This window comes from Pygocentrus nattereri, chromosome 19 (assembly GCF_015220715.1).
Source record: "Pygocentrus nattereri isolate fPygNat1 chromosome 19, fPygNat1.pri, whole genome shotgun sequence".
Classification (NCBI taxonomy): Eukaryota; Metazoa; Chordata; class Actinopteri; order Characiformes; family Serrasalmidae; genus Pygocentrus; species Pygocentrus nattereri.
The window spans coordinates 4,292,489-4,317,014 of NC_051229.1; the positions used below are offsets into that span (position 1 = coordinate 4,292,489).

The 24,526-nt window shown below is 42.6% G+C and overlaps 1 protein-coding gene across 8 annotated transcripts in view; it reads left to right on the forward strand.

The window, feature by feature from the left end:
- st3gal3b (ST3 beta-galactoside alpha-2,3-sialyltransferase 3b) overlaps positions 1-24,526 on the forward strand; it is a 99,818-nt gene that overhangs the window by 4,215 nt on the left and 71,077 nt on the right. The window contains exons 2-6 of one of the 8 annotated variants that reach the window (XM_037530930.1): positions 4,992-5,060; positions 5,410-5,457; positions 11,023-11,065; positions 13,175-13,213; positions 19,286-19,378. In XM_037530930.1, coding sequence (XP_037386827.1) covers positions 4,992-5,060; positions 5,410-5,457; positions 11,023-11,065; positions 13,175-13,213; positions 19,286-19,378 — 292 coding nt within the window. The remainder of the gene's footprint in view (positions 1-4,991; positions 5,061-5,409; positions 5,458-11,022; positions 11,066-13,174; positions 13,214-19,285; positions 19,379-24,526) is intronic. The other 7 variants (XM_037530931.1, XM_037530932.1, XM_037530933.1 and 4 more) reach the window with 7 other exon arrangements.

Genomic DNA, 24,526 nt, shown 5'->3' on the forward strand with positions numbered 1-24,526 from the left:
AGTTACGAGTATTTTTCAACTCACAATAACGATATTCATAACGATAAATTATTAAAGTACTCTCTGTTCTATAGGGAAGGTTCTTCTACTGCTACAAACGTGTTAGTGTAATGATAATAATAATAATAATAATAATAATAATAGAAGAACTCTTTTTCTGGTTCTCCATCTATCCAGATAATGCTTTTATGATGCAAGGAGCTGTTTAATCATGCAAAGGGTTCTTTAGGTGTCCATTGTTCTATAAAGAACCATTGAAGAACCATAATTTTTTAAGAATCCAGCTACCCTCAGAAAATCTGAGTATTGCTATATACACACACACACACACACACACACACACAGTACTGGGCGAAAGTTTCAGGCGTCTAAGCAAATGTTTAACCAGTCGACCTCAGCAGTGAGTTTATCACAATATACATTAGAATAAAGTCGTATTCATAATTTAAATAAACATAAAAACTATAAAAAGGAACGAGAATTTCTCGGGTCCATATTTTTCCTGGACACCTTCACAGCCGCCACAGAGACTCGTTAATATCATCAGTTACATCATGAGCTCAATTTACTGAGCCCTGATTGGTCAAACCAGGAGCTGCTTTTTAACTACATATAATACTGGACTTCCTCGAGGAGGAGAGGCTTGGAGATGGGTAAACAAACAGACCAACATCCAGAACATCACTGTTTATTTTATATATATATATGTGTGTGTATATATATATATATATATATATATATATATATATATATATATAAAATCATTATTAATTAATATTCTATATATTTTGTTTATTCAAATATTAACACTTTTATAAACAGCAAATAAACACAAACTACACAAATAAATAGATTTTTAAAATGTGTCTTAGGTGCCTAAGACTTCCACACAGTAGTGCGTGTCTATAATGTCTGTGTGTGTGTATATACACTCACTCACCGGCCACTTTATTAGGTACAATAAACCCCCTTTTATCTTCAGAACTGCTTTAATTCTTCGTGCCACACTTTCAACAAGGTGTTGGAAACGTTCCTCAGAGATTCTGGTTGGTTATTTGAGTTCCTGCTGCCTTTCTATCATCTGGAACCAGTCTGCCCTTTCTCCTCTGACCTCTCACATCCACAAGGCATTTTCGTCCCCACAACTGACCGCTCACTGGACGTTTCCTCTTTTTCGGACCGTTCTCTGTGAACCTTAGAGATGGTTGTGGGTGAAAATCCCAGCAGATCAGCAGTTTCTGAAATACTCAGACCAGCCCGTCTGGCACCAACAACCACGCCACGTTCAAAGTCCCTTAAATCCCCTTTCTTCCCCGTTCTGATGCTCGGTCTGCACTTCAGCAGGTCGTCTTGACCACCTCTACCCGAACCCTAAATGCAGTGAGTTGCAGCCGTGTGATTGGCTGATTAGCTATTTGTGTGAACAAGCAACTGATGAGGTGTTCCTAATGAAGTGGCCTGTGTGTGTGTGTGTGTGTGTGTGTGTGTGTGTGTATATATATATATATATATATATATATATATATATATATATATATATATATATATAGCCGTCAGTATGTTTGCATGCTCGATGGATCTTTTCATTGAGCATGTGTGGCGTATACTTGCGTACTGACATTAAACTTGATAAGAAATGAAATTTCCACTCAAAGTAAATAAAAAATGTCTCAGGTTGAGGTTTAATCCCAGCGTCAGGCTGCAGGTTCAACCGGTTTTGACATAGATGTTGTGTTTCTTGCTCATTGATAAAGTTTTAATACTAAGCCTGGGTTAGGAAAATAGTTGGGGACGTGATGGATGACTTGGTATTTAGCGCTTGTCAGCGATTCCGTTCATGTTTTCATTTCCCGACTTCATCGTCCTGGACTTCTGTGGAAAAAATGCGAGCAGATTAATTATAAACAGTGCTATTCAACAGCTGTTCCCAGTTTATTTTGGAAAATCACATGAACCTGGGAAGGGTTTCTTTGAACCTGGCTCCTGTTATGCAAGCTCTTTTGGTCAAATTGTAAAGATGAATCACAATGAACGGCTTTGAAAGGGTAAGTGGGAAGGAAGCACAGCCCTTCTGTGATGATAAATAACAAAGAGAGGGCAAAAACTCAGTAATGTGCTTGGCATGACCGCGGAGGACATGCCTTGAAAGATTTCGGCATGTTGACAGAGGGTCATCCAGTCAGCACGGGCACTTTCATCTCCAATGTGGCAGAATTCATGTGTACGTGTTTGTTCTGTCTAAGCAGTATAGAGGGTTCAACTGTGTTTGTTCTAGTAAATGAGGTCCACTGAAAGAAGTAAGTAAACTTGAAGCCGAAATTATTTTCATGTTATGTGTTCAGGTGGAAGCTCTGCACACATTAGAATCCAGTAGGGCTGGGAAATTGTCATTTTGATAAAAAAAAAAATCGATTGCTAAATCAGCAGAAAATTGTCAAATGTTTATATATGTATTACTTAAATCCACAGGGGTTCTACAGTCTGATATGCAGTAGGTCTTGACCGTTTCCGTTTGCGCCAGAGGGGGGCGCCAAAGCCTGAGTCACAATGCGGAAAAGTAACTAAAATTATTGACACCAAAAGTCAATTTACTGATCAATAATCGATGAGTAGAATCCGATCACCACGTTTACATGCACTTAAGGTTTCGTCAGTTATCCGATCACCACGTTTACGTGCACTTAAGGTTTTGTCAGTTATCCGATCACCACGTTTAATGAGAAACTCCAGGTCTACGTGAGTCAGACAGTAATCAGATTTCTGCTTTGCAACCAGCCGATAAACTCACAGAAAACGACGTGACGTAAACGTAAAACTCAAACTTCATGTTTCTCCTTTTATTTGTATAGTATTTAAATTATTTGATCTTATTTTATTTTTCTCTTTCTGCTTTTTCTTTGCACCGAGAGCGGGGGTTTGTGCTTCAATTTCGTTGTGCAGGTGCACGAGTACAATGTGCAATGACGAAGTTCGTTCATTCATAATTCATAATTCATTCAAATTTCTAAAAAATTTGCTCCGCTTTACCTGAAAATATGAACACGCATCATCTAGAAGTTGAAGAATAATTAAACCCATCATTTCGTCAAGCATGTGTACCAAAAGTGTCTTGCGGTGCTGCTCGCTTATTTCCGGTACCGCAGTCTGTTTTCGCCCATGCTCAGACTGAGAAACCCCGAAAGAAATCAGAGTAAGAGCTCACAGCACTGAGATCTGATTACTGAGCTACAATCCAGCCTCTTTATCAGATGATATCAGAGGATTTGATCTCCAGCTGATCTCCTGGTGCTGCACATAATGATCTGAAGCTTGTGTGCAGCTCAGACTCATTTCATGAAGCTCCTGACGGGCAGTTCTTGTGCTGATGTTGCTTCCAGAGGCAGTTTGGAACTCTGTAGTAAGCGTTGCAACAGAGAATAGGCGAAATTTATGCGCTACACACTTCAGCACTCGGTGGCCCCACTCTGTGAGTTTGCGTGATCACCCGCATCGTGGCTGAGCTGTTGTTGCTCTTAGACGCTTCCGTTTTACAATAAAAAGCACTTACAGTTGTCCGGGGCAGCTCTAGCAGGACAGACATTTTACAAACTGACTTGTAGCAGAGGTGGCATCCTATGACAGCCCCATGTCTAAAGTCTCTGAGTTTGTCGGTACCACCCTCCACTGCCTATCGATTGTTTGTCTATCGAGACTGCAAGGCTACGAGCTTAAGTTGATCCACCTGTTAGCAGTGGGTGTGACTGAAACACCTGAACTCAATAATTAGTAGAGGTGTCCACATGCTTTAGGCCACATAATTTATGTTCAGCAGCAGCTCCCACATTATGAGGAGCCTGCCCCCCCCCCCCAATCATATTAAAAACATGACTGCAAAACACCAGGGGGCGCCAGCGAGCGAGTCCTCCACGAATGGGAGGAAATGGAGATCTGATCACTTTGATTTTAGAAAGTAGAAGGATGTATTTCACTAAAAAAGCGAAGGAAACTCGCCGATATGTTTCCTTTTTTCTACAGTAAACGGGTTTTGGGCAGCAGGAGGCGGGCTTCACTGCTGCTGAGTACTGATTGGTTGGTGAGTGAAGCAGCTCATTGGCTGTTCACGCTCACTGACGTCATGAACGTACATGAGGCGGCGTTTTCAAACTCCTGTAACTCGAGTTTAAAAGCTCTTAAAAATATAAGTGGCGTTAAAATATTTAATGCTGTTCTGTTTCAGGAAATGACCGCGTTCCTGTACATTAAAAATGTTTTAAGCATTTATAAACTGTGATTTTACTCAAATGCTCCATATCGACCCATTCGTTTTGGGCTCGCTCAGGAGAAACCATGAAGACATCACAGAGCGGTACTTCTCCTCTCTACACGTTCTAAAAAGTGAAACTCACTTTTTAAAATTGACAGTTTTCAATCAATCAATTAACCTTTATTTTGACTCGCACGTACATTGAGGGCATCCTTCATTTTCAGTGTACCTGAGCGTTTACAAAAACAGGGATTGACATGACAAAGAAAATAATAACTACTTTTAATCACTTTAGATTAAAGAACATGTAAAATAACAGTGAATACAAGATAAAAATAGATAAAAATAAAACTTGAAAGTAATAATACAATATCGCACATTAAAAGTAATGATACAAAACTATTAAAAAAAAAAGTTTTGCCTGTAAAACTCTTATAAAGGTTTGTTGCCCCCTTTGGCGCAAGTGGACGAACACCCCACATATACTGCGTGTCGCTGTAAAATACCTGTGGTTCAAATAATGGAAATATCCGTGGCAGAAATAGTTCAAAAGTCCTAAAATCATCTGTCAATCATCGGTTTTGTGACATTGTCGATAAACTGAGAGGCGGCCCCAGCGCTGGTTGAGCGTGTGACCCTGTCGTTGTGCTTTTGGACGGATTTTTCAGCCTTTTATTGGACTTGGATTTATAGGTTTTTCACTGAGTGTTTCTGATTGCACTGATGTTTTAACCCTTTTGTTTCGCAGATGTAGGTGTGGAGCCGACTGTTTCTCTAACAGTTACAAAAGCTAAACCTAAACCTAAAGTGACGACAGGTAGAAACACCACTGTTCTGTACTAAAGCTTCCCTTCTGATGATGGCGGGCTGCGCAGCGGCATTAATTAAGCGTAATAACTTCTTGCTGAAAAACGCTGCCGATCTGGTTTCTACTAACACCGCCTAACTCAACCTCCCTCTCCTCTGCCCTTTGAATCGATTTGACTAATTCTGACTAATTCAGGGACTCGCGGAGCCGAACTGCACTGATGCTAATCATTTCATCAGCGCTGCTTTATCGCCGTGACGGGAGGGATTGGTGTGATTCAGGGTGGCGGAGTGTTTCCCCTGATGCTCTGCTGCAGTAGGAGGCTGCTGGGTGTAAGTCATTTGGTTTTGTCTTTCAGAGCCGGAGCGAGAGGCCGTTGTCTCCGAGGGACAAATAGTAGGCTCAGGTACAAGCTCGGGTTGGGTGCTGGTCATGTTCAGTCACATATGGCAATCAAAGAAATAGTTCAGAGAAAAACGTAACTTACGACATTTTCCAGTTGTTTCCAGAGGTTAACGTACATTACTGTGTAAAGATCAGAGACTACCTTTCGTTTAGTTCATTTTCAAGTCAAAATAAAAACGGGTTCTTCTGGTGTTTCCAAAGCTGGCATTTAAAAGCTACAGTTAAAACGAGACTCCTAACAACCACCTGGAAGAGCTGGTAGACACCAAAGCTGCCCCCAGCAGACAAACCGCACTTAAAAGCTTTGGTCTCTGAGAGAGAGGAGAACATCAAGCTGCCTCAGATCCATCCATCTGTCGCAATATATCAGAGCAAAACCTCGTATCTCCAAAATAGTTTTTGCACTTTACAGGAGAAGTAAAAAACATACTCTACTTTTAATGTAAGTCAATGGAACCAGAATTTTTTCCCAAGTAATTTTGGGCTGTTTCTTTTGGTCCAATCATCGTGAAATTTAGAAACAATGTAAAGAACAGCAGGAATTTTCAAATTATGTCCAAAACAGAAAAAAGACAAAAATGGAGATACGATGTTTTGTCCCGACAGCAGCTAATATATATACAGAGTCAAAAGTCACAGGACGGGTTTATTTTATTTTATTTTTTATTATCGACTTTTGTCTTCTGGGGTCATCTCAAACAAATCTTCAGCACCGCATCGTGGAGGCTTGTAAAAAATATAAAAAATAAAATAGGAGAAAACGGCGTCCTGTGACTTTTGACTCGCCCTGTGTGTGTCTATGTATGTATGTATGTATGTGTGTGTGTGCGTGTGTGTGTGCGTGTGTGTGTGCGTGTGTGTGTGCGTGTGTGTGTGCGTGTGTGTGTGTGTGTATATATATATATTATATATAATATATAATATACACACACAAATTAAACATAAAGCTCTGTAGAAAAGTTTAGCCAGACGCTCACATTTCACTTTCTAACAGTTTCCCAAACCACAAGCTGAAAAGTTCTTTCGCGTCTCTGCTGTACTTTCCCTCTCACCAAAGGCACAGACCTGGTTTAGGCAAAGCTACAGTAGCGTAGTGACATAAGTCTAAACAGTATAGCAATTATAAAATTAATTATAGTTTTCTGTACATGTTCTTCATATAATATACAATATTGTCCTAATGTGCACAACAGTACTGTTCATAAACTACACTGTAATAAAGCCTTTTATTGTCAAATTATAGCAAATGATTACCATTCAAAATGATTCTAACCCCTTAATTAGTGTGAAACAGCGACGGTGGGTGACTAGTGATGGCCTGCGACCATGTAAAGGTTGCCATAGTACTGGCGTCCCTGGAATAGCAGTAATGTTGTTGTGTAAGAGCGAATATGCCTGCACTGGGTTGTTTACACTGAAAAAAATCAACATCTGGTTTCATTTGGATTGGAAAAGGAAACTCGTGACAGCAGTCGTGGGCATTATGGTGAAAAATATATGCCATGGTGTAACAATATTAAACAGATGTACAATATTTAAATGGAAAACAATATCAAAAGATTAAAATATATGTCTGCATATACCACTGTGTGTGCATATATATTTTCAGATTAAATATTTTAGATCCTAAGGTAAAATAACCGTGGCTTATTATTCAATACGTTCAGTTTCATTTGAAACATTCCTGACTCAGCGATTCAGCCAAATGGGATAACTTTAGCATAGTTTTCACTGCTTGTATGTCATGTTACCTGCACTTACTTGTGGCCTACAGGTGTAACGGTAATGACTAAACTCATACCTGACGAGGCATTTCAGCCGATATACCAGATGAACCGCTGTATTGTCCACTACTACTTGACTAAACATTCCAGTGACCATGGCAGAATTTTCCAGCGCTGCTTTTTTGATAAACACGGAATATTAAGTTTTCCGCTGTTTGTGTGCTTTTACACTGCACGCAGCATAAGCCCTTTCATAACTGTAAACTTTGCAGTGGTTATCAACGAATGTACATTATGTGAACCTTTTTATGGCTATTGGAGAAATAGAAACAGTCCAAAATTACAATAATAAAATCCACACATTCACAGTGCATATCGCTGCTGTTGGAACAAAACCTTGTATCTCCATTTTTGTCGCTTTTCAGTTTTTGTCATTATTGGATAATATCTGTTGCCCTTTACCTTATCTGTGATTTTCATGATGAAACGGCCAAAGTAAACGGCCCAAAACGACTTGGAAAGACGTCTGGTTCCATTGACTTACATTAAAAGGAAAGTAGGTTTTTTCCTTCTCCTGTAAAGTCGCCGTTTTGGAGATAACGAGGTTTTGCTCCAACAACAGCGATATGCGTAAACCTACAACATTGACGTTTATGACAATAATAATAATAATAATAATAATAATAATAATAATGGTAGTAGTAGTACTAATGTCTTCACATAACTGATGTGTCAGACTTTAACCAGGTTAGATCTGCCCATCAGTGTTCCAGCTCCAGTTCTATCAGTTATGTAACTCCTCTGCTCTGTGCTTCAGTTGCTGCTACACTGCATTGCTTCTTGTTTGTCCTGCTGAGCAGCACCGGGTCATCTCTGGACTCCCGCTACTCTGCATCTCTTCTCTCTCCATCCTCAGAGATGCCTCTGTGGAAATGTAACAGTGTCCTGTTGAAGCCCAGCTTCTTTTTAATTCTCTCCTGCTTTTCTCCCCAATTCGAAGTGCCTGAGGGGTTTGTGGAGCGAGCTGGTAATGAATAATGTGGGGTTAATGCAGTATTAAAGTAAATATATTCGAGATGGCTGCGATCTGATACACTGTATTAGTATCTGGCCCATACCAGCACAATATGCTGAATCAGATGTAGGAGGATCTGATCTGAAGCTGAGCTGAAATATTGAAATATGGTTAAATTCATTCTAGTAAAGCATAAAGTGACCAGACTTGGCTTAATGATAACCTAAGGATAAACATATACATAGCAAAACTAGGTAGAGGTACAACGAACTTATTTCAATTTGTGTAATTTTGCATACATGCAGATTAATTTAGTTATTTATTTATTACAAATCTACAGGTCCCTGTGAGTCACGTTGTTGGAATGTTACAAATGGCCCATTTTAAAGCTCTGTAGCGTTTAGAGATGCAGTGTTGTTATCAGTATCTGCCAATACTCAACAAGTCAGTATTGCGTTGGAAAAGCAAGTCATTTTGTGCCGTCTCTAATATATGTAGAGTTGCGCAAAAGTCAGAGACCACCCTTCATTCACTTAATTCCCAGGTAAAAGTTTCCGTTCATCATTCTCGAGAGATTAGATATACTGCATAAGGATGGAGAAAGGCAAGAGTTTCTACAGCTACGATTAGAAAAAAGCTGCAGAGAAAATGGGGCTCCTAACAACCACCTGGAAGAGCTGGTAGACACAAAAACTGCCCCCATCAGATAAACAGCGCTCAAAGCTTTGATCTCTGAGAGAGAGGAGAAGATCAAGCTGCTTCAGATCTGAAAACGTCCACAGGTGTTTCTGTCCATCCTTCCACTGTGAGAAGACCACTCAGCACTGTGGGTCTGAAAGGAGGTGTAGCTGATCAAGAAGAACCTCACTGAGAAAAGGAGACGGACACATCAAACTAAGAAGCTGGACGATGGACTGACCACCCCAGAGTCCAGACCTCAACACCGCTGAATGGGTTTGATTACTTCAGAAAATCTAAACCAGCTTCAAAGACTGAACTTTGGAGGTGTGTCTGCAGGTTCTTTGAGGAACTGGGAACAAGACCATTAAGTTGTAACCACGACTTAGTAAGGTGTGGGAACGAGATCCTAATACAAGGCCACAACTTAGTAAGGCATGGGGACAAGACGATTAAGTCATGGCTACGACTTAGTAAGGCACGGGAATGAGATCCTAATGCAAGGCAACAACTTAGTAAGGCATGAGAACAAGACGATTAAGTCATGGCCACGACTTAGTAAGGTGTGGGAACGAGATCCTAATGCAAGGCCACAACTTATTAAGGCGTAGGAACAAGACGATTAAGTCATGGCCACAACTTAGTAAGGCACGGGAGCGAGATCCTAATGCAAGGCCACAACTTATTAAGGCGTAGGAACAAGACGATGAAGTCGTGGCCACAACTTAGTAAGGCACGGAAACGAGATCCTAATGCAAGGCCACAACTTAGTAAGGCGTAGGAACAAGACGATGAAGTCGTGGCCACGACTTAGTAAGGCACGGGAACGAGATCCTAATGCAAGCCACAACTTAGTAAGGCGTAGAACAAGACGATGAAGTCGTGGCCACGACTTAGTAAGGCACGGGAACGAGATCCTAATGCAAGGCCAAAACTGGAGTTGGAAAGTGTTCTTCCTAACAACCACCTGGAAGAGCTGGTAGACACCAAAACTGCCCCCATCAGATAAACAGCACTGAAAGCTTTGATCTCTGAGAGAGAGGAGAAGATCAAGTTGCTTCAGATCTGAAAACGTCCACAGGTGTTTCTGTCCATCCTTCCACTGTGAGAAGACCACTCAGCGCGGTGGGTCTGAAAGGACGTGTAGCTGATCAAGAAGAACCTCACTGAGAAAAGGAGACGGACACATCAAACAAAGAAGCTGACCGATGGACTGACCACCCCAGAGTCCAGACCTCAGCACCACTGAATGGGTTTGATCACTTTGAAAAACGATTAACAAGCTTCTGAGACTGAGCTTTGGAGGCGTGTCTGCAGGTTCTTTGAGGAGCTGAAAGTGAGCCTCCTGAACAGGATGGAAGCGAAAAGTGGAGACAGTAGAATAACGTCTATTTAACGGAAACAGAGTAAAATAAAAGGCACCCTCTGACTTTTGCACATTACTGTACACGCTGAAATATTTTCACTTGTGTTGGTGCTTCTGCGGTATTACAGTTGGTTTTATGAACCTCCTCCCATTTCAGTTTTTGTTGCACATGCTCATAATTTTAAAGTAAACCTGTATTTTTAAACCGCTTTTTGTAGACTAAATCTAAAGTTTAACCCAATAAGATGCTATCTGCGATGCTTTGGGGAGAACGTTGTAAGAATGCTTCATTTCTTCAGCTTATTTATTTGATTTAGCTGTTCAGTGCTGGTGGTTATGGGTGATATGGTTTGTTATTAGTCTTAGGGTTTGAGCTCGAGTAGAGATGAGGCGTTTGGTTCAGTTAACCTCATTGCTCATTACTTATTTTCCTATTTTTTTTTTTCCCCCCCAAGCATGTAGCTTTATGGGCATCTGCGGTCTGAAGTTGCCCCCAAGTGGACAGCTGCTTTTTCAGTGTTTGTTTCAGTTTGGACGTTTGGGAATGTTTTGGCTGGCCTAATCTAACACTGCTTGCTCACTTGCAAAGAAACTAACCCGCACTTTCCACCAAAGCTGCAGGCTTATCGCTGCGACGCGGCTGACGACGACAGTCTTGATTTCATTTTTTGTTTAGTTCAAGCTGAGTGTTTGTTTCCATGGAAACATGTCTGGTGTTTGCTTCTTTGTCCTGTGATCAGCTCGATGGTCTGAATCTCATTCGTTTTTCCGTTTTCTCCGCAGTCTACGATCAGCAGGGCTTCTTGCTGAAGCTGGATGGAAAGCTGTAAGTCGCTTTAATTCCTTGTTACCCCATTCTAATCATGCACTGTTGATAACCGAGAAAGGGAACGATGTCCGTCATTATATTGGCTGCTGTTCACATCCCATGGTCTTTTGTTGTTTGAGGTTCTGACAATAAAAGACCAAGAAAAAGTGGCTTTTGAATGTCGGAACAAATGACCACAGAATTGCTGGTGAATTTGAAACACAAAACAGCGTCTTGGTCAAAATAACAGAAACTTGTGATATTTTCAGACTTAAACTTTAGAAAGAAGATGAGTTAAAATGGAAAAAGTCTTTCTGTAAAATGAACTGATGGAAAAACGGAACTCGGCACCCTACACACTACACTGTTTACATCATTACTGAGTTTCTACTGTTTGACTTTATGAAATTTGACCGTGAAGAATATCTCATTTTGAAATGGCCTTACGTTCTGACCACCTCCTCGTTTCTACGCTCACTGTCCACTTTATCAGCTCCACTTACTGTATAGCTGCACTCTGTAGTTCTACAGTTACAGACTGTAGTCCATCTGTTTCTCTGATACTCTGTTACCCTGTTCTTCAGTGGTCAGGACCCCCATGGACCCTCACAGAGCAGGTACTATTTGGGTGGTGGATCATTCTCAGCACTGCAGTAACACTGACGTGGTGGTGGTGTGTTAGTGTGTGTTGTGCTGGTGTGAGTGGATCAGACACAGCAGTGCTACTGGAGTTTTTAAACACTGTGTCCACTCACTGTCCACTCTATTAGACACTCCTACCTCGTCGGTCCACCTTGTAGATGTAAAGTCAGAGACGACAGCTCATCTGCTGCTGCACAGTTTGTGCTGGTCGTCCTCTGGTCCTTCATCAGTGGTCACAGGACGCTGTCGGCTGGATATTTTTGGTTGGTGGACTGTTCTCAGTCCAGCAGCGACACTGAGGTGTTTAAAAACTCCAGCAGCACTGCTGTGTCTGATCCACTCACACCAGCACAGCACACACTAACACACCAACACCTGTCAGTGTCACTGCAGAGCTGAGAATGACCCACCACCCAAATAGTACCTGCTCTGTGAGGGTCCATGGGGGTCCTGACCACTGAAGAACAGGGTAACAGAGTATCAGAGAAACAGATGGACTACAGTCTGTAACTGTAGAACTACAGAGTGCAGCTATACAGTAAGTGGAGCTGATAAAGTGGACAGTGAGCGTAGAAACACCTTTGTGGTATATATGTGTGTGTGTATATAATGTAGTTGTCAGAACAAAACCTCGTATCTCCAAAATGGTAACTTTACAGACTTTATAGGAGAAGGAAAAAACCTTCTGTATTTTTAATGTAAGTCAATGGAACCAGACGACTTTCCGAGTCATTTTGGGTCGTTTGTTTTGGTCCATTCATCATGAAATTTACACACAATGTAAAGAGCAGTAGGCACTTTCAAATTATGTCAAAAACTGAAAAACTACTAAAATGGAGACACAAGGTTTTGTCCCGAAAGCAGCGATGTACACGTGTATGTATGTTTATTATCATCACATCATCATCATCATCATTTTTATTTATATAGCGCCTTTACCATGCTCAAGGATGCTTTACAGTCAAAGAACATAAACACATTAAATAGGAAGGACACAGTTCATAACAAAAGGACATTACAGGCATAACATTTAAGTGCAAGAGGAAAACTGCTAACATAGTGAAGACAAGTGTCTTTAACAGAAGTGAAGATCCTCAGTAGACTTGGGGAGAGTATTCAATAATATGGGAGCTACTACAACGAATGATCGGCCACCTGAAAAGGCCAGTTTAACCATTTCACTGGCCGTGGCCTGAGAGCAGGCCCAGAGTTTCACTACACACTCCTATAGCCTGTAAACAGCTCAGCCTTCAGTTTGCAGTGAAGTAAGTGTAGCTGCTGAATAATAAGCCGTAGTATGCACTAAGCCTGAGATGTTAAGAGGAAGAAGCTCGACCAGGTAATGAGGAGGGTGGCTGTGCAGGACTTTATCGTGAACAGGGAACATAATAGGTGACCTTTGAAGAAAGACGGGCTGATATGGTCAGTTTGTTTTATTGATTTAACCTTTAATTTAAGTAATTAAGACCGTATTTGTATTTACAGTGACAGCCTGGCAAGCAGCAGAAGCCACTTGCGGAAAAGGTAAATACAAGAGAGGGATAAAATAACAGCAGCAAAGCATCACACAGACCGAATAAGACAGTAGTGCAAAAAATGGACTACATGAAATGTCAAGCACCAAAAATGAAAAGGCCTTCACTGAGTAGGTGAGGGTCCTTGCAGCGGCATTCTGTATGTATTTGACATCATAGTAATAGAGGAAACCTTTTTGGTGCTGTACAGAACCAAGAATCATCCACAACACATTCTCCACCACTCCGAAGAACCAATTCACCATGCAGAGGACCATTTTGCCAATGCAGAGAACCATTTTGCCAATGCAGAGAACCATTTTGCCAATGCAGAGAACCATTTTGCCAATGCCGAGAGCCATTCCACCAATGCAGAGAACCACTGCACCATGCCGAGAGCTATTCCATCATGCCGAGAACCACTGAACCATGCCGAGAGCTATTCCATCATGCAGAGAACCACTGCACCATGCCGAGAGCTATTCCATCATGCCGAGAACCATTGCACCATGCCGAGAGCTATTCCATCATGCAGAGAACCATTGCACCATGCCGAGAGCTATTCCATCATGCCGAGAACCACTGCACCATGCCGAGAGCTATTCCATCATGCAGAGAACCATTGCACCATGCCGAGAGCTATTCCATCATGCCGAGAACCACTGAACCATGCCGAGAGCTATTCCATCATGCAGAGAACCATTGCACCATGCCGAGAGCTATTCCATCATGCAGAGAACCACTGCACCATGCCGAGAGCTATTCCATCATGCAGAGAACCACTGCACCATGCCGAGAGCTATTCCATCATGCCGAGAACCACTGCACCATGCCGAGAGCTATTCCATCATGCAGAGAACCACTGCACCATGCCGAGAGCTATTCCATCATGCCGAGAACCATTGCACCATGCCGAGAGCCATTCCACCAATGCAGAGAACCATTGCACCATGCCGAGAGCTATTCCATCATGCCGAGAACCATTGCACCATGCCGAGAATTGAAGCATGCGAATGGCTCGTTGAGTGTTCATGGCATCAGATTAAAATGCACGCATATTATTTTAAAAACAACATAATGGCTCTCAGTGTTTTCATATCATGTCATTACATGTTTTACATGTTGCGCAGCGTCCCAGCTTCTTTTCTTTCTTAAAACATCTCCGTGCAGTTTTCATGAAGATGTTCACCGGCGTTTTCTTATTTGAGATTTGTTCTTAGTTAGGAACAGAATCTACACACACTGCAGAACAAAGGTGAGAACAGTTCTGCGCTTTAAGAGCACGACATGAATCTGACGTAGACGTTTCTGAGGAGCTTTCTCAAGAACACGTTTAAGGACTAACTCAGGAAGATGTTGGAGAACGAGAATTATTGACTTTACTGAAGAACATTTTATTCATATATACATATATATAATATACATCATCAGGCACAACGTTCTGACCACCTCCTCATTTCTACACCCGCTGTCCACTTTATCAGCTCCACTTACTGTATAGCTGCACTCTGTAGTTCTACAGTTACAGACTGTAGTCCATCTGTTTCTCTGATACTCTGTTACCCTGTTCTTCAGTGGTCAGGACCCCCACGGACCCTCACAGAGCAGGTACTATGTGGACCACTATTGTCTGACTTTACATCTACAGGGTGGACCAACAAAGCAGGAGTGTCTAATAGAGTGGACAGTGAGTGGACACAGTGTTTAAAAACTCCAGCAGCACTGCTGTGTCTGATCCACTCTGATGGCTCTTGTTTTAGGCAGAGCCGGAAGGTCTGTGCTATACACTGGCCTCAAAAAGTGTTGGGACATTTGTGCCTTACTTATTAAGTATTAATTCCATCGTGGAACTAAATGTCAACATGGAATTAATTTTATACAGAATATTCCAAGACTTGCATTTTGATTTTACTGAAGTTTTTCTTCAAAAGGCTTTGGAAAAAGGCTTTGGTGCCGTCTGGCTGGAGCTCTTCTCCAGGATTTCTCCACAGAAAGCGCCCAGCGTCAGTCTGATCCTGTGCTTAAAGTGCTTTTCTCCCGAACACACATCATTTCTTTAAACGAACTTCTCGAATTAGCCTAAAGTTGACTTGGGCTTAATGAAAAATGGTGTTTGGTTCCTGTGCTGACGACTTTTCACCCAGCTTGATGATCTCAGTATGTCTGTGAGCAATTAGAGAAGATGTCTGAGAACATCTCGAGGTGTTAAGGTGTTAAATATTAGGAGACTGTGTGTGGTAGGTGTGTGTTTACACTCAGTCTTTAAGCTGTCCGGGCGTTCAGACACACGCAGCCTTATCGCACAAGACGCGTCCGTCCACACTGCCCACTCGTACAATAAGCAAAGCCTCGGGCAGGTTTAGATTTCGCTCTGCGGCGGGAGCGGGACTGTCCGTGAGGCGCGCTTCATCACCCTCCTGGCCTCAGTCTCCGTCCACTCTCACGGTTAAAGACTCCAACCTGTCAGCGAAAGAAAATACAACACTGGGCCGCGGCACTTCATCAAAATCAGGGCTTTACCTAAATAACTGCTTCGCTGCGTTACTGCGGTTTCAGTGGGTGCTGAAAAGGCGCAGAGCGATTGCTGGGATTTGCAGCTTTCAGTGGATTTTCATTGTGAAACTGTAAACCAGTAGTTATACAACCGCTCGCTGTCGAATTAAAAACTGATATTTACCGTTCTGTGCAAAGACCACCCTTCATTTATTTGATTTCCAGTCATAAAGCCATTAAGCGCAAGTTATTCATTTTACAGTGGCCTGTTTAAGAGTTTATTACAGCTTTATTACAGCTTTAGAGATGACTACTTTTCGAAAGACACACGTCCAAAGTTCAGTCTTAGAAGCTGGTTAGATGAAGTAATCAAACCCATTCAGTGGTGTTGAGGTCTGGACTCTGGGATGGTCAGTCCATTGTCCAGCTTCTTTGTTTGATGCGTCTGTTGACTTTTCTTAGTAAGCTGTGTAACATGAAGTTAAAATAAAGTTGATATCTAGATTTTTTGTCGTTTCAGGGCGGATAAAGACCAAACGGACAGAGAGTTTATTATGAATCATTCTTTTCTGGTTTACCGAAAAATTGATTGAACCATTCAAAAATACGTTTTGGTGAAATGTAAATATTTAAATGAATACGTTAAATCAGTAGTGATTTTAGTAAAGAAACGAACAAGTTGTTAGTGTGGTTAGTGATTTCAAGCTAGTGTGTAAGCGTTGTGCTCTGGGAACGCTGTGCAGAAGAGCTTTTCAGTGTTTCACGTTTTTTGCTTGGCTTTGTATTTAAACTGTTCAACAGTCAGACTTATATTTTCCCAGGGTGGTCCAGCTAGTGCACGTCCATCCTCACCTACTTCAGTCCCGCTGCCTTGACCACTACGCACACACACACACACACACACACACACACACACACACACACACTGATACCCCACTTCTCCACTGCCCCATCTCTTTCCAGCACATCTCAACTCCATCCCACCTGCTCCCTCCAGCATGTCTCAGTTCCGTGTCCCTCCAGCCCGTCTCAGTTCCGTGTCCCTCCAGCCCGTCTCAGTTCCGTGTCCCTCCAGCCCGTCTCAGTTCCGTCTCCCTCCAGCCCGTCTCAGTTCCGTCTCCCTCCAGCCCGTCTCAGTTACGTCTCCCTCCAGCCCGTCTCAGTTACGTCTCCCTCCAGCCCGTCTCAGTTCCGTCTCCCTCCAGCCTATTTCAGTTCCGTCTCCCTCCAGCCCGTCTCAGATCTGTCTCCCTCCAGCCCGTCTGAGTTCCGTCTCCCTCCAGCCCGTCTCAGTTCCGTCTCCCTCCAGCCCGTCTCAGTTCCGTCTCCCTCCAGCCCGTCTCAGTTCCGTCTCCCTCCAGCCCGTCTCAGTTCCGTCTCCCTCCAGCCCGTCTCAATTCCTTCTCCTTCCAGCCCGTCTCCCTCCAGCTTGTCTCATTTCCATCTCCCTCCAGCCTGTCTGAGTTCTGTCAAACCCTCAAGCTCGTCTCCCCCCTGCATGTCTCAGTTCTGTCTTCCACCTGCCTGTCTCAGTTACATCTCTGTCCAGCCCATCTCATTTCCATCGTCCTTCAACCTGTCTCAGTTCTGTCTCCCCCTCAAGCCCGTCTCCCTACAGCATGTCTCAGTTTTATCCCCTTCCAGCACATCTCAGTTCCATCTCTGTCCAGTTGTTTCAGTTCCGTCTTCCTCCAGTCCGTCTCAGTTCTGTCTCCCTCCAACCTGCTTCAGCCTTGCTTTGGTCCATTCCCCCTGTGCCGTCTCCCTTTAGTCTCAGTTGTCTTCCTCCAGCCCATTTTCCTCTGACCCGTTTCCCTCCAGCCCGTCTGTTCTGTCGCCCTCCAGCCCCTCTGCCTTCAGCCTGTTTATTTGAACTGCTGTCTCTGTGTTTTACATGTTATTAATGAGTCCGTGTAGTGTTGCTGGTTAGAGATTCAGTTCCCTCTGCTTTGGTTGGCTTCGTCTACTGATCTACACATTTTAACGACTTGTGAGAAAAAAATGAAGCTGGGGTGCAAAAGACAAATAATGCTTTTTCATTCTTAATTGAGCCAAATTTCTGATTTAAAATAAATAAACAATCCAATATGAGAGCGCTCTGCTTATGAATATGATATCTTAACCAACCCTGAATCTTTCCTCGACAAACTCCGATATTTATTATTCATTATTTATCATGGGTGATGATGAAAATTCACCTGTAATGCCTCAGTTGCTGGTCAGAATGTCTGCTGTTTAATAATAATATCAAACTGCATGCTTGAACAAGCAAATACATGAAAAGGAATACAAGTCACAGGTCAGTTTGCTTTTGTGGGGAAAAAATCACAGTCCATCCAGCGATTAAGTTCCCCTCACGCATCTTTTCTACAGTGATTGGAACGTGGGGTAAGACTTTCTATAAATGTCATGTTTGTAAGCATCTGTAAACACATTCATAACAGGTTATAATGCACTCATAAGGCATCATAACCATGGCTATAAATATTTATAAAAATGCGTGAGACGTTATAGCCATGCTTATGATGCATTATGAGTTGTTGACAGTGCATTATAAGTACTGATGATAAGTTATAAGAGCTCATAAGCTGTATTTGTCCGCTCTAAGTAAAGTGAAGCGTACTGGACTAAAGCCTCCTCCAGGGTTAAGTGTGAGAGTTAAAGTTGAAGAATTTACTGAAGGATTTACTGAAACACTAAAGCATCCACAGTAAAGCTCATTACAGGCTTCAGACGTCAGAGTTTAAACTAGAGCAACATCAGAGTTTCACCCAATGTGGGAAAGTCAATGTTCACCACTGTGAATGTGCACCACCGTTAGCCTGGCACTCACTTAACACTGCACATCCAATAGAGCACCAGCAGAAATCAGCACTACTGTACTGTGTGGTGTTACAGAGTGAAGGGTTCTAGTGTTTGACATTAGAACCAGTGAGGGAACAAATTACAATGACGGTGCTCGACTATCTCGCCTCCCCCTCTCCAGGCCTTCACTCCACAGTACCGTCACGCTCAGTGTGATGTCAGAGGGGCTTCAGGGGAGGAGCTGATGAGTACTTGGTTGGTTGTGGTGTAATGCAGTGTTTAAAGTGGGACGCTGGGTAAGAAAAGCTCTGTGATTCTGGAGCATCTGAATATTCAGGACTGAAGCCCTGAAGATGCAGCACTAACAGCAACAACGGTGAGAAATAAAACTCTCAGGGTGTAAATAAACTTTGTATTTGTCTTCATGCTCTCCAAGCTGGGACTGATGTCTTTGGCACTGACAGTGCAACGTGTTATTAACACTACTTATAACGCATTCATATTTCATAATGTATAATAAACAAGTGTAATTCAGTGCAATTCATTTTAGAAATATTTATAACCATGTTTATAATGCCTTACGAATGCATCATAACATGTTATAAATGTGTTTATAGATGCTTACAAATGTGACATTCATAGAAAGCATTACTGAACACCGTTAAGAAGCCCTGTGGCCAACCTCACGACGTCGCCTGGCAAGACGCTTGGTTCCATGTAGTTAACTTATAGTTTATTTGTTTTCTACTCTTAAAAAATTAAATGCCCCTTCTTGTGTTTACAGGCCAGCGGACTTGGTGTACAAGTATGACAACCTCAGCAGTGAATCCTGCAAGCCTGGCTACGCCGCTGCCAAGATGTTGGCTGTCTATCCAAAGTGAGAATAACTTTCTGTAACGGCAGTTTTGCCCGCAGTGCAGTCCTGTGATAGCAGTGAGGTTAGATGTACACGTTTGAAGATGTCAGGATATCTCATGCAGCGTCAGCTTAACATATTGTGCCTCGTCTATTCATGTGTACACGCTTTAGCTTAGGGCAGCCGCATCTCTGCTGTCAGAACAAAACCTGACGTCATTTGAAAATACATTATATTGCCAGACGTATTCATATGAACTTGAGTGAAATCCCATTCTTAATCCATAGGGTTTAATATGATGTCGGCTCACCCTTTGCAGCTATAACAGCTTCAACTCTTCTGGGAAGGCTTTCCACAGGGTTAGGAGTGTTTATGGGAATTTTTGACCGTTCTTCCAGAAGCGCATTTGTGAGGTCAGACACTGATGTTGGACGAGAAGGTCTGGCTCACAGTCTCCACTCTAATTCATCCCAAAGGTGTCCTATGGGGTTGAGGTCAGGACTCTGTGCAGGCCAGTCAAGTTCTTCTACACCAAACTGGCTCATCCGTGTCTTTATGGACCTGCTTTGTGCAGTAGTGCCCAGTCATGTTGGAGCAGGAAGGGGCCGTCCCCAAACTGTTCCCACAAAGTTGGGAGCATGAAATTGTCCAGAATCTCTTGGAGCTGAAGCTTTAAGAGTTCCTTTCACTGGAACTAAGGGGCCGAGCCCAACTCCTGAAAAACACCCTCACACCATGATCCCCCCTCCACCAAACTTTACACTCAGCGCAACACAGTCAGACAGGTACCGTCTCCTGGCAACCGCCAAACCCAGACTCGTCCATCGGATTTCCAGACGGAGAAGTGTGATTGGTCACTCCAGAGAACTCGTCTCCACTGCTCTAGAGTCCAGTGGCGGCGCTTTACACCACTGCATTCCACGCTTTGCATTGCGCTTGGTGATGTAAGGCTTGGATGCAGCTGCTCGGCCATGGAAACCCATTCCATGAAGCTCTCTATGCTGTTCTTGAGCTGATCTGAAGGCCACATGAAGTTTGGAGGTCTGTAGTGATTGACTCTGCAGAAAGTCGGTGACCTCTGCGCACTATGCCCCTCAGCATCCACTGACCGCTCTGTCATTTTACGTGGCCGACCACTTCATGTCTGAGCTGCTGTCGTTCCCAATCGCTTCCACTTTGTTATAATCCCACTGACAGCTGACTGTGGAATATTTAGTAGTGAGGAAATTTCACGACTGGACTTGCTGCACAGGTGGCGTCCGATCACGGTACCACGCTGGAATTCACTGAGCTCCTGAGAGCGACCCATTCTTTCACTAATGTCTGTAGAAGCAGTCTGCAGGCCTAGGGGCTCGGCTTTATACACCTGTGGCCATGGACGTGACTGGAACACCTGAATTCAGTGATTTGGATGGGTGACTGAATACTTTTGGCAATATAGTGTATCTGTTGCCTTTTACATTGTGCATAAATTTCATAAAGGACTGAATAAAAGAAATGGCCCAAAAATACTTGGCGGGGGGAAAATGTCTGTCCTGTTCCATAGACTTACGTTAAAAGTGAAGCATGTTTTCTCCTTCTGCTATAAAGTTACCATTTTGGAGTACGAGGTTTTGTTCCGAGACCAGTGATATATTAAGGTTATTATCCAAAACATTAAAAAAAATGAAACTTTATTCTTTAGTCAAGTCACATTAACAGTCCTTACATGTACAGTTATATGCCAGTTTGGTCAAATTGCATGTGTTGATTTTCTAAGTGTAAATGTTTGAACACGTCCTCTATATACAACACACTTCAGCACATTTACACACTTACTGTTTATTTATAATATTGTTTATTTGCTTAATAGAACATCCTGAGAAAATAGTACATAAAACATGGGTTGTGCAAAAACCATGGCAGTTACAGTTAATATATATATATTATATTTTATATATAATGTATATAGTTAGTATATAAAATTATTATATATAATAGTGTGTGCATGTGTGAGCTGTGTGTGAGCTGTGTGTGTGTGTGTGTGTGTGTGTGTGTGTGTGTGTGTGTATATATATATATATATATATATATATATAGGTCTGATCTGAATTTTATTCACTGAGCTGAAAAACTAGAACTGCATTGCTCTTTTCACGGTGTGGTAAACAACCTACGTTTTCTTGTGGAGAAGTTTCTGGAAAACATTGGCACTCTTTTCTGGAAGACGGCAAACATTACTAAGCCAAGGATGAATAGAGGTCAGTGTGTTGTTGCTGTTTTACCAAAACCTGAAACGGTGGCTTGACAGGAGAGGAATTCCTTCTGAAGGAGCAGAAACACCAGAACATCAGAACCCTCTGCGTGATTAAGTGGTTAAGATGTTAACAGAGACATTCAGAGTGGTTTGGTGTGAAATGCTCTGTTCTAGAGAAAGTTGGAGATGTGTAGGTTCTCTGGAGGTTCTGGATAGTAAAGAAAATGTCACTGTTTTGTGAATAACTGTAAAACATTATTGCCCGTCCTTAAAGCACTTTGATCTGCCGCCGGTGTGAAAACTGCCCTATAAATAAAGACATTATTATTATTATTATTATTATTATTATTATTATTATTATTATTATTAAATGTCTATATTTGTGTTGTAGTCATGGTGACCCCTGGTTCCTGTCAGCACCACTGTACACACATCTGGACCATTTCACACCAAACTGCTCTGTTAACATCTCATCAGTTGAATCCTGTAGAAAATTTGAAACCTCAGTGGAGATTTTTACACTTTTTAGGGCTGGTCCAGTGGTCCGTTCACCAAGAAGTGCTCGTACAACGTAAAGGGCAGCTGACGTTTCAATTGGCGTAAGCATGATAATAAAAACTCAAAATAAGAACAAGTCCTGAGGTTCAGACGTTGCAGCAATACTAGGAAATCCGTTATTTCTGCTGCTCCGCTTTTCCTCCGTTTCTTGCGTCTCCTTCCCATTCACTGTGCGGTTACCACCATTCCTGAGACGCTATCTCACCCCTCAGCCATGAAGCCCCCCAGGGCTAATCTCTTAATATCCCTGACTGAACAGAAGGCTAACCCTCTGATCTCCTAAATCCGAGTTAATGTGTGACCTACCACGACAAACAACCGTTTCCTTTGCTTTTACTTGCGCCATAATGCTCCTCTTGTTGCCTGTGGTGGAAGTGGCCGGCGGTTCTGCCTCGCAGTCGGGCGGGGAAACCGCCCCGTCAAACAGCCACTGTGGAGACGGAATGACTCAACTTCTTCCACTCAATCAGATCCTCCGAACACTCGGTGACCCGCGATGATGTCACTCTGCGTGCGCCCGTCTCCGATTGTTCGCCGTCTTTAGGTCGATCCTCCGGGGGCGAAACAGCCATTGTTAATGTAAAGCCTTTCTTTTTCCATTACAGCGAAGGGTCAACAACTGATCATTTTGAATCATTTTTCTCTCATCGCCGCCACATTGTTTGGAAATAACGTCTTCACCAATCATGCGAGAATTTGGAAGCCGGTGAAAGATCTTGGCAGCCGTAAGACGGTGGCAGAGGATGCAGCGTAATTGCAATTATTTATTTATTTTATCCTCTGACGAACCGTTTGGACCAAGACCCACATGAGTGCTAATAGTGGGACGGGTCACTGGTATTTGGTGGTAGGAATGCTGTCTTTGGCAGATTTGTAATAGGACCGCCGTTTCCACATGGCTTTGACAGTCCACATTGCTTTGTGTGGAAGCTTGGTACTTAACAGCAGTGGTCACTAAACGATCTGGCCCCTAAAGTTTGCTTTCAACTTACGTGAGTTTTGTAAAGACTCTTCAGGGGGTGTTTAGGTGGAAAGCGAATAAAAAAGTTTCAGCACTTAAGTTGCAAATTTTTAATTTACAGCTTTTGGATGTGTAATTCATCCCGGAGCATCTTAATGTCTAATGTCTCATCTGGAACATCTTAATGTCTAACCTGCATCATGATTCAGTGCCATGTACTGTTTACTGAAGTAGCCGAGTAGGAATATCAACATCTTATACAGTCGTCAGCTGAATATCAGATCAAATAAAGTCCAGTTCAGTCAGATTTCAACGATATTTATGGTCAATTTTCTCTTTTTAGATCACGTCATGTTGAATAACTTCCCTCTGACTCACTTTCTTCTCTGACTGCTGTTTCTCTCCTCGTCCCTCCCCTGGATGTGTTCTTTGGGTGTTCATGGGTCTTAGAACCTTTTTTCCAACTAAAGACCTGAATAACCTTCTTTATAAGAGTGTAGCTGCTAACATTGCAGTCATCATAGTTATTTACCTCGTAGTCCTCCGAATGGAAAGCCGGGCTGCGTTCTGGCCTTTGTGGTCAGAGAGAGAGGCTGGTGAGGCGATTTGTTGCTTGCCATGTGAAAAGCCTGTACGACTTGACCTGTAATCGAAATGAAACTGAACAGTATCGTTAAATAAAAATCTCTGACACTAGGAGTGACGCCACACAGGGGAGGGACGAGGAGAGAAACAGCAATCAGAGAAGAAAGTGAGTCAGAGGGAAGTTATTCCACATGACGTGACTCTAAAAAGAGAAAACTGATGGTAAATATTGTTGAAATCTGACTGAACTGAACTTTATTTGATCTGATATTCAGCTGTCGACTGCATAAGACGTTGATATTCCTACTCGGCTACTTCAGTAAACAGTATATGGCACTGAGTCATGATGCAGGTTAGACACTGTGATGTTCTGGACCTTCGCTTGTGGACATTTTCTCTAACTGGACCTTATTGACTTTTAATTAAAGACCCCTGTTATACACCATTATACAAAGTCCATTATATAATTTCAGATTACTGCTCTGGTAAGTCTTGCGGGTGGTAAGATTTGTATGTTTCAGTTTACTAGTTAATGTTTTTGAGTGATTAAAGATGCTCCTCCCTGTCGCGTTGTATTTTAGCTAGCTGTCTGTTTGAATCAGTTGCTTCGTGTAATTCGGCCTCGTGTTTTGATAAGGATAAAACTCGACCTGCTACTTGTTTAGTTGTGCCGCTCGTCAGCCCTGAGGCCAACGCTTACTCGTCCCAAAAGGATTCGGTTTTTCCACCCTCTTTGGTGGATAACTAGGACACAAAGCGTCCGAAGCTAAACGCGCTGGCCTCAAGTCCTTGGCCTACCCCTGGAATCCAATTTATTTTCAACACCTCC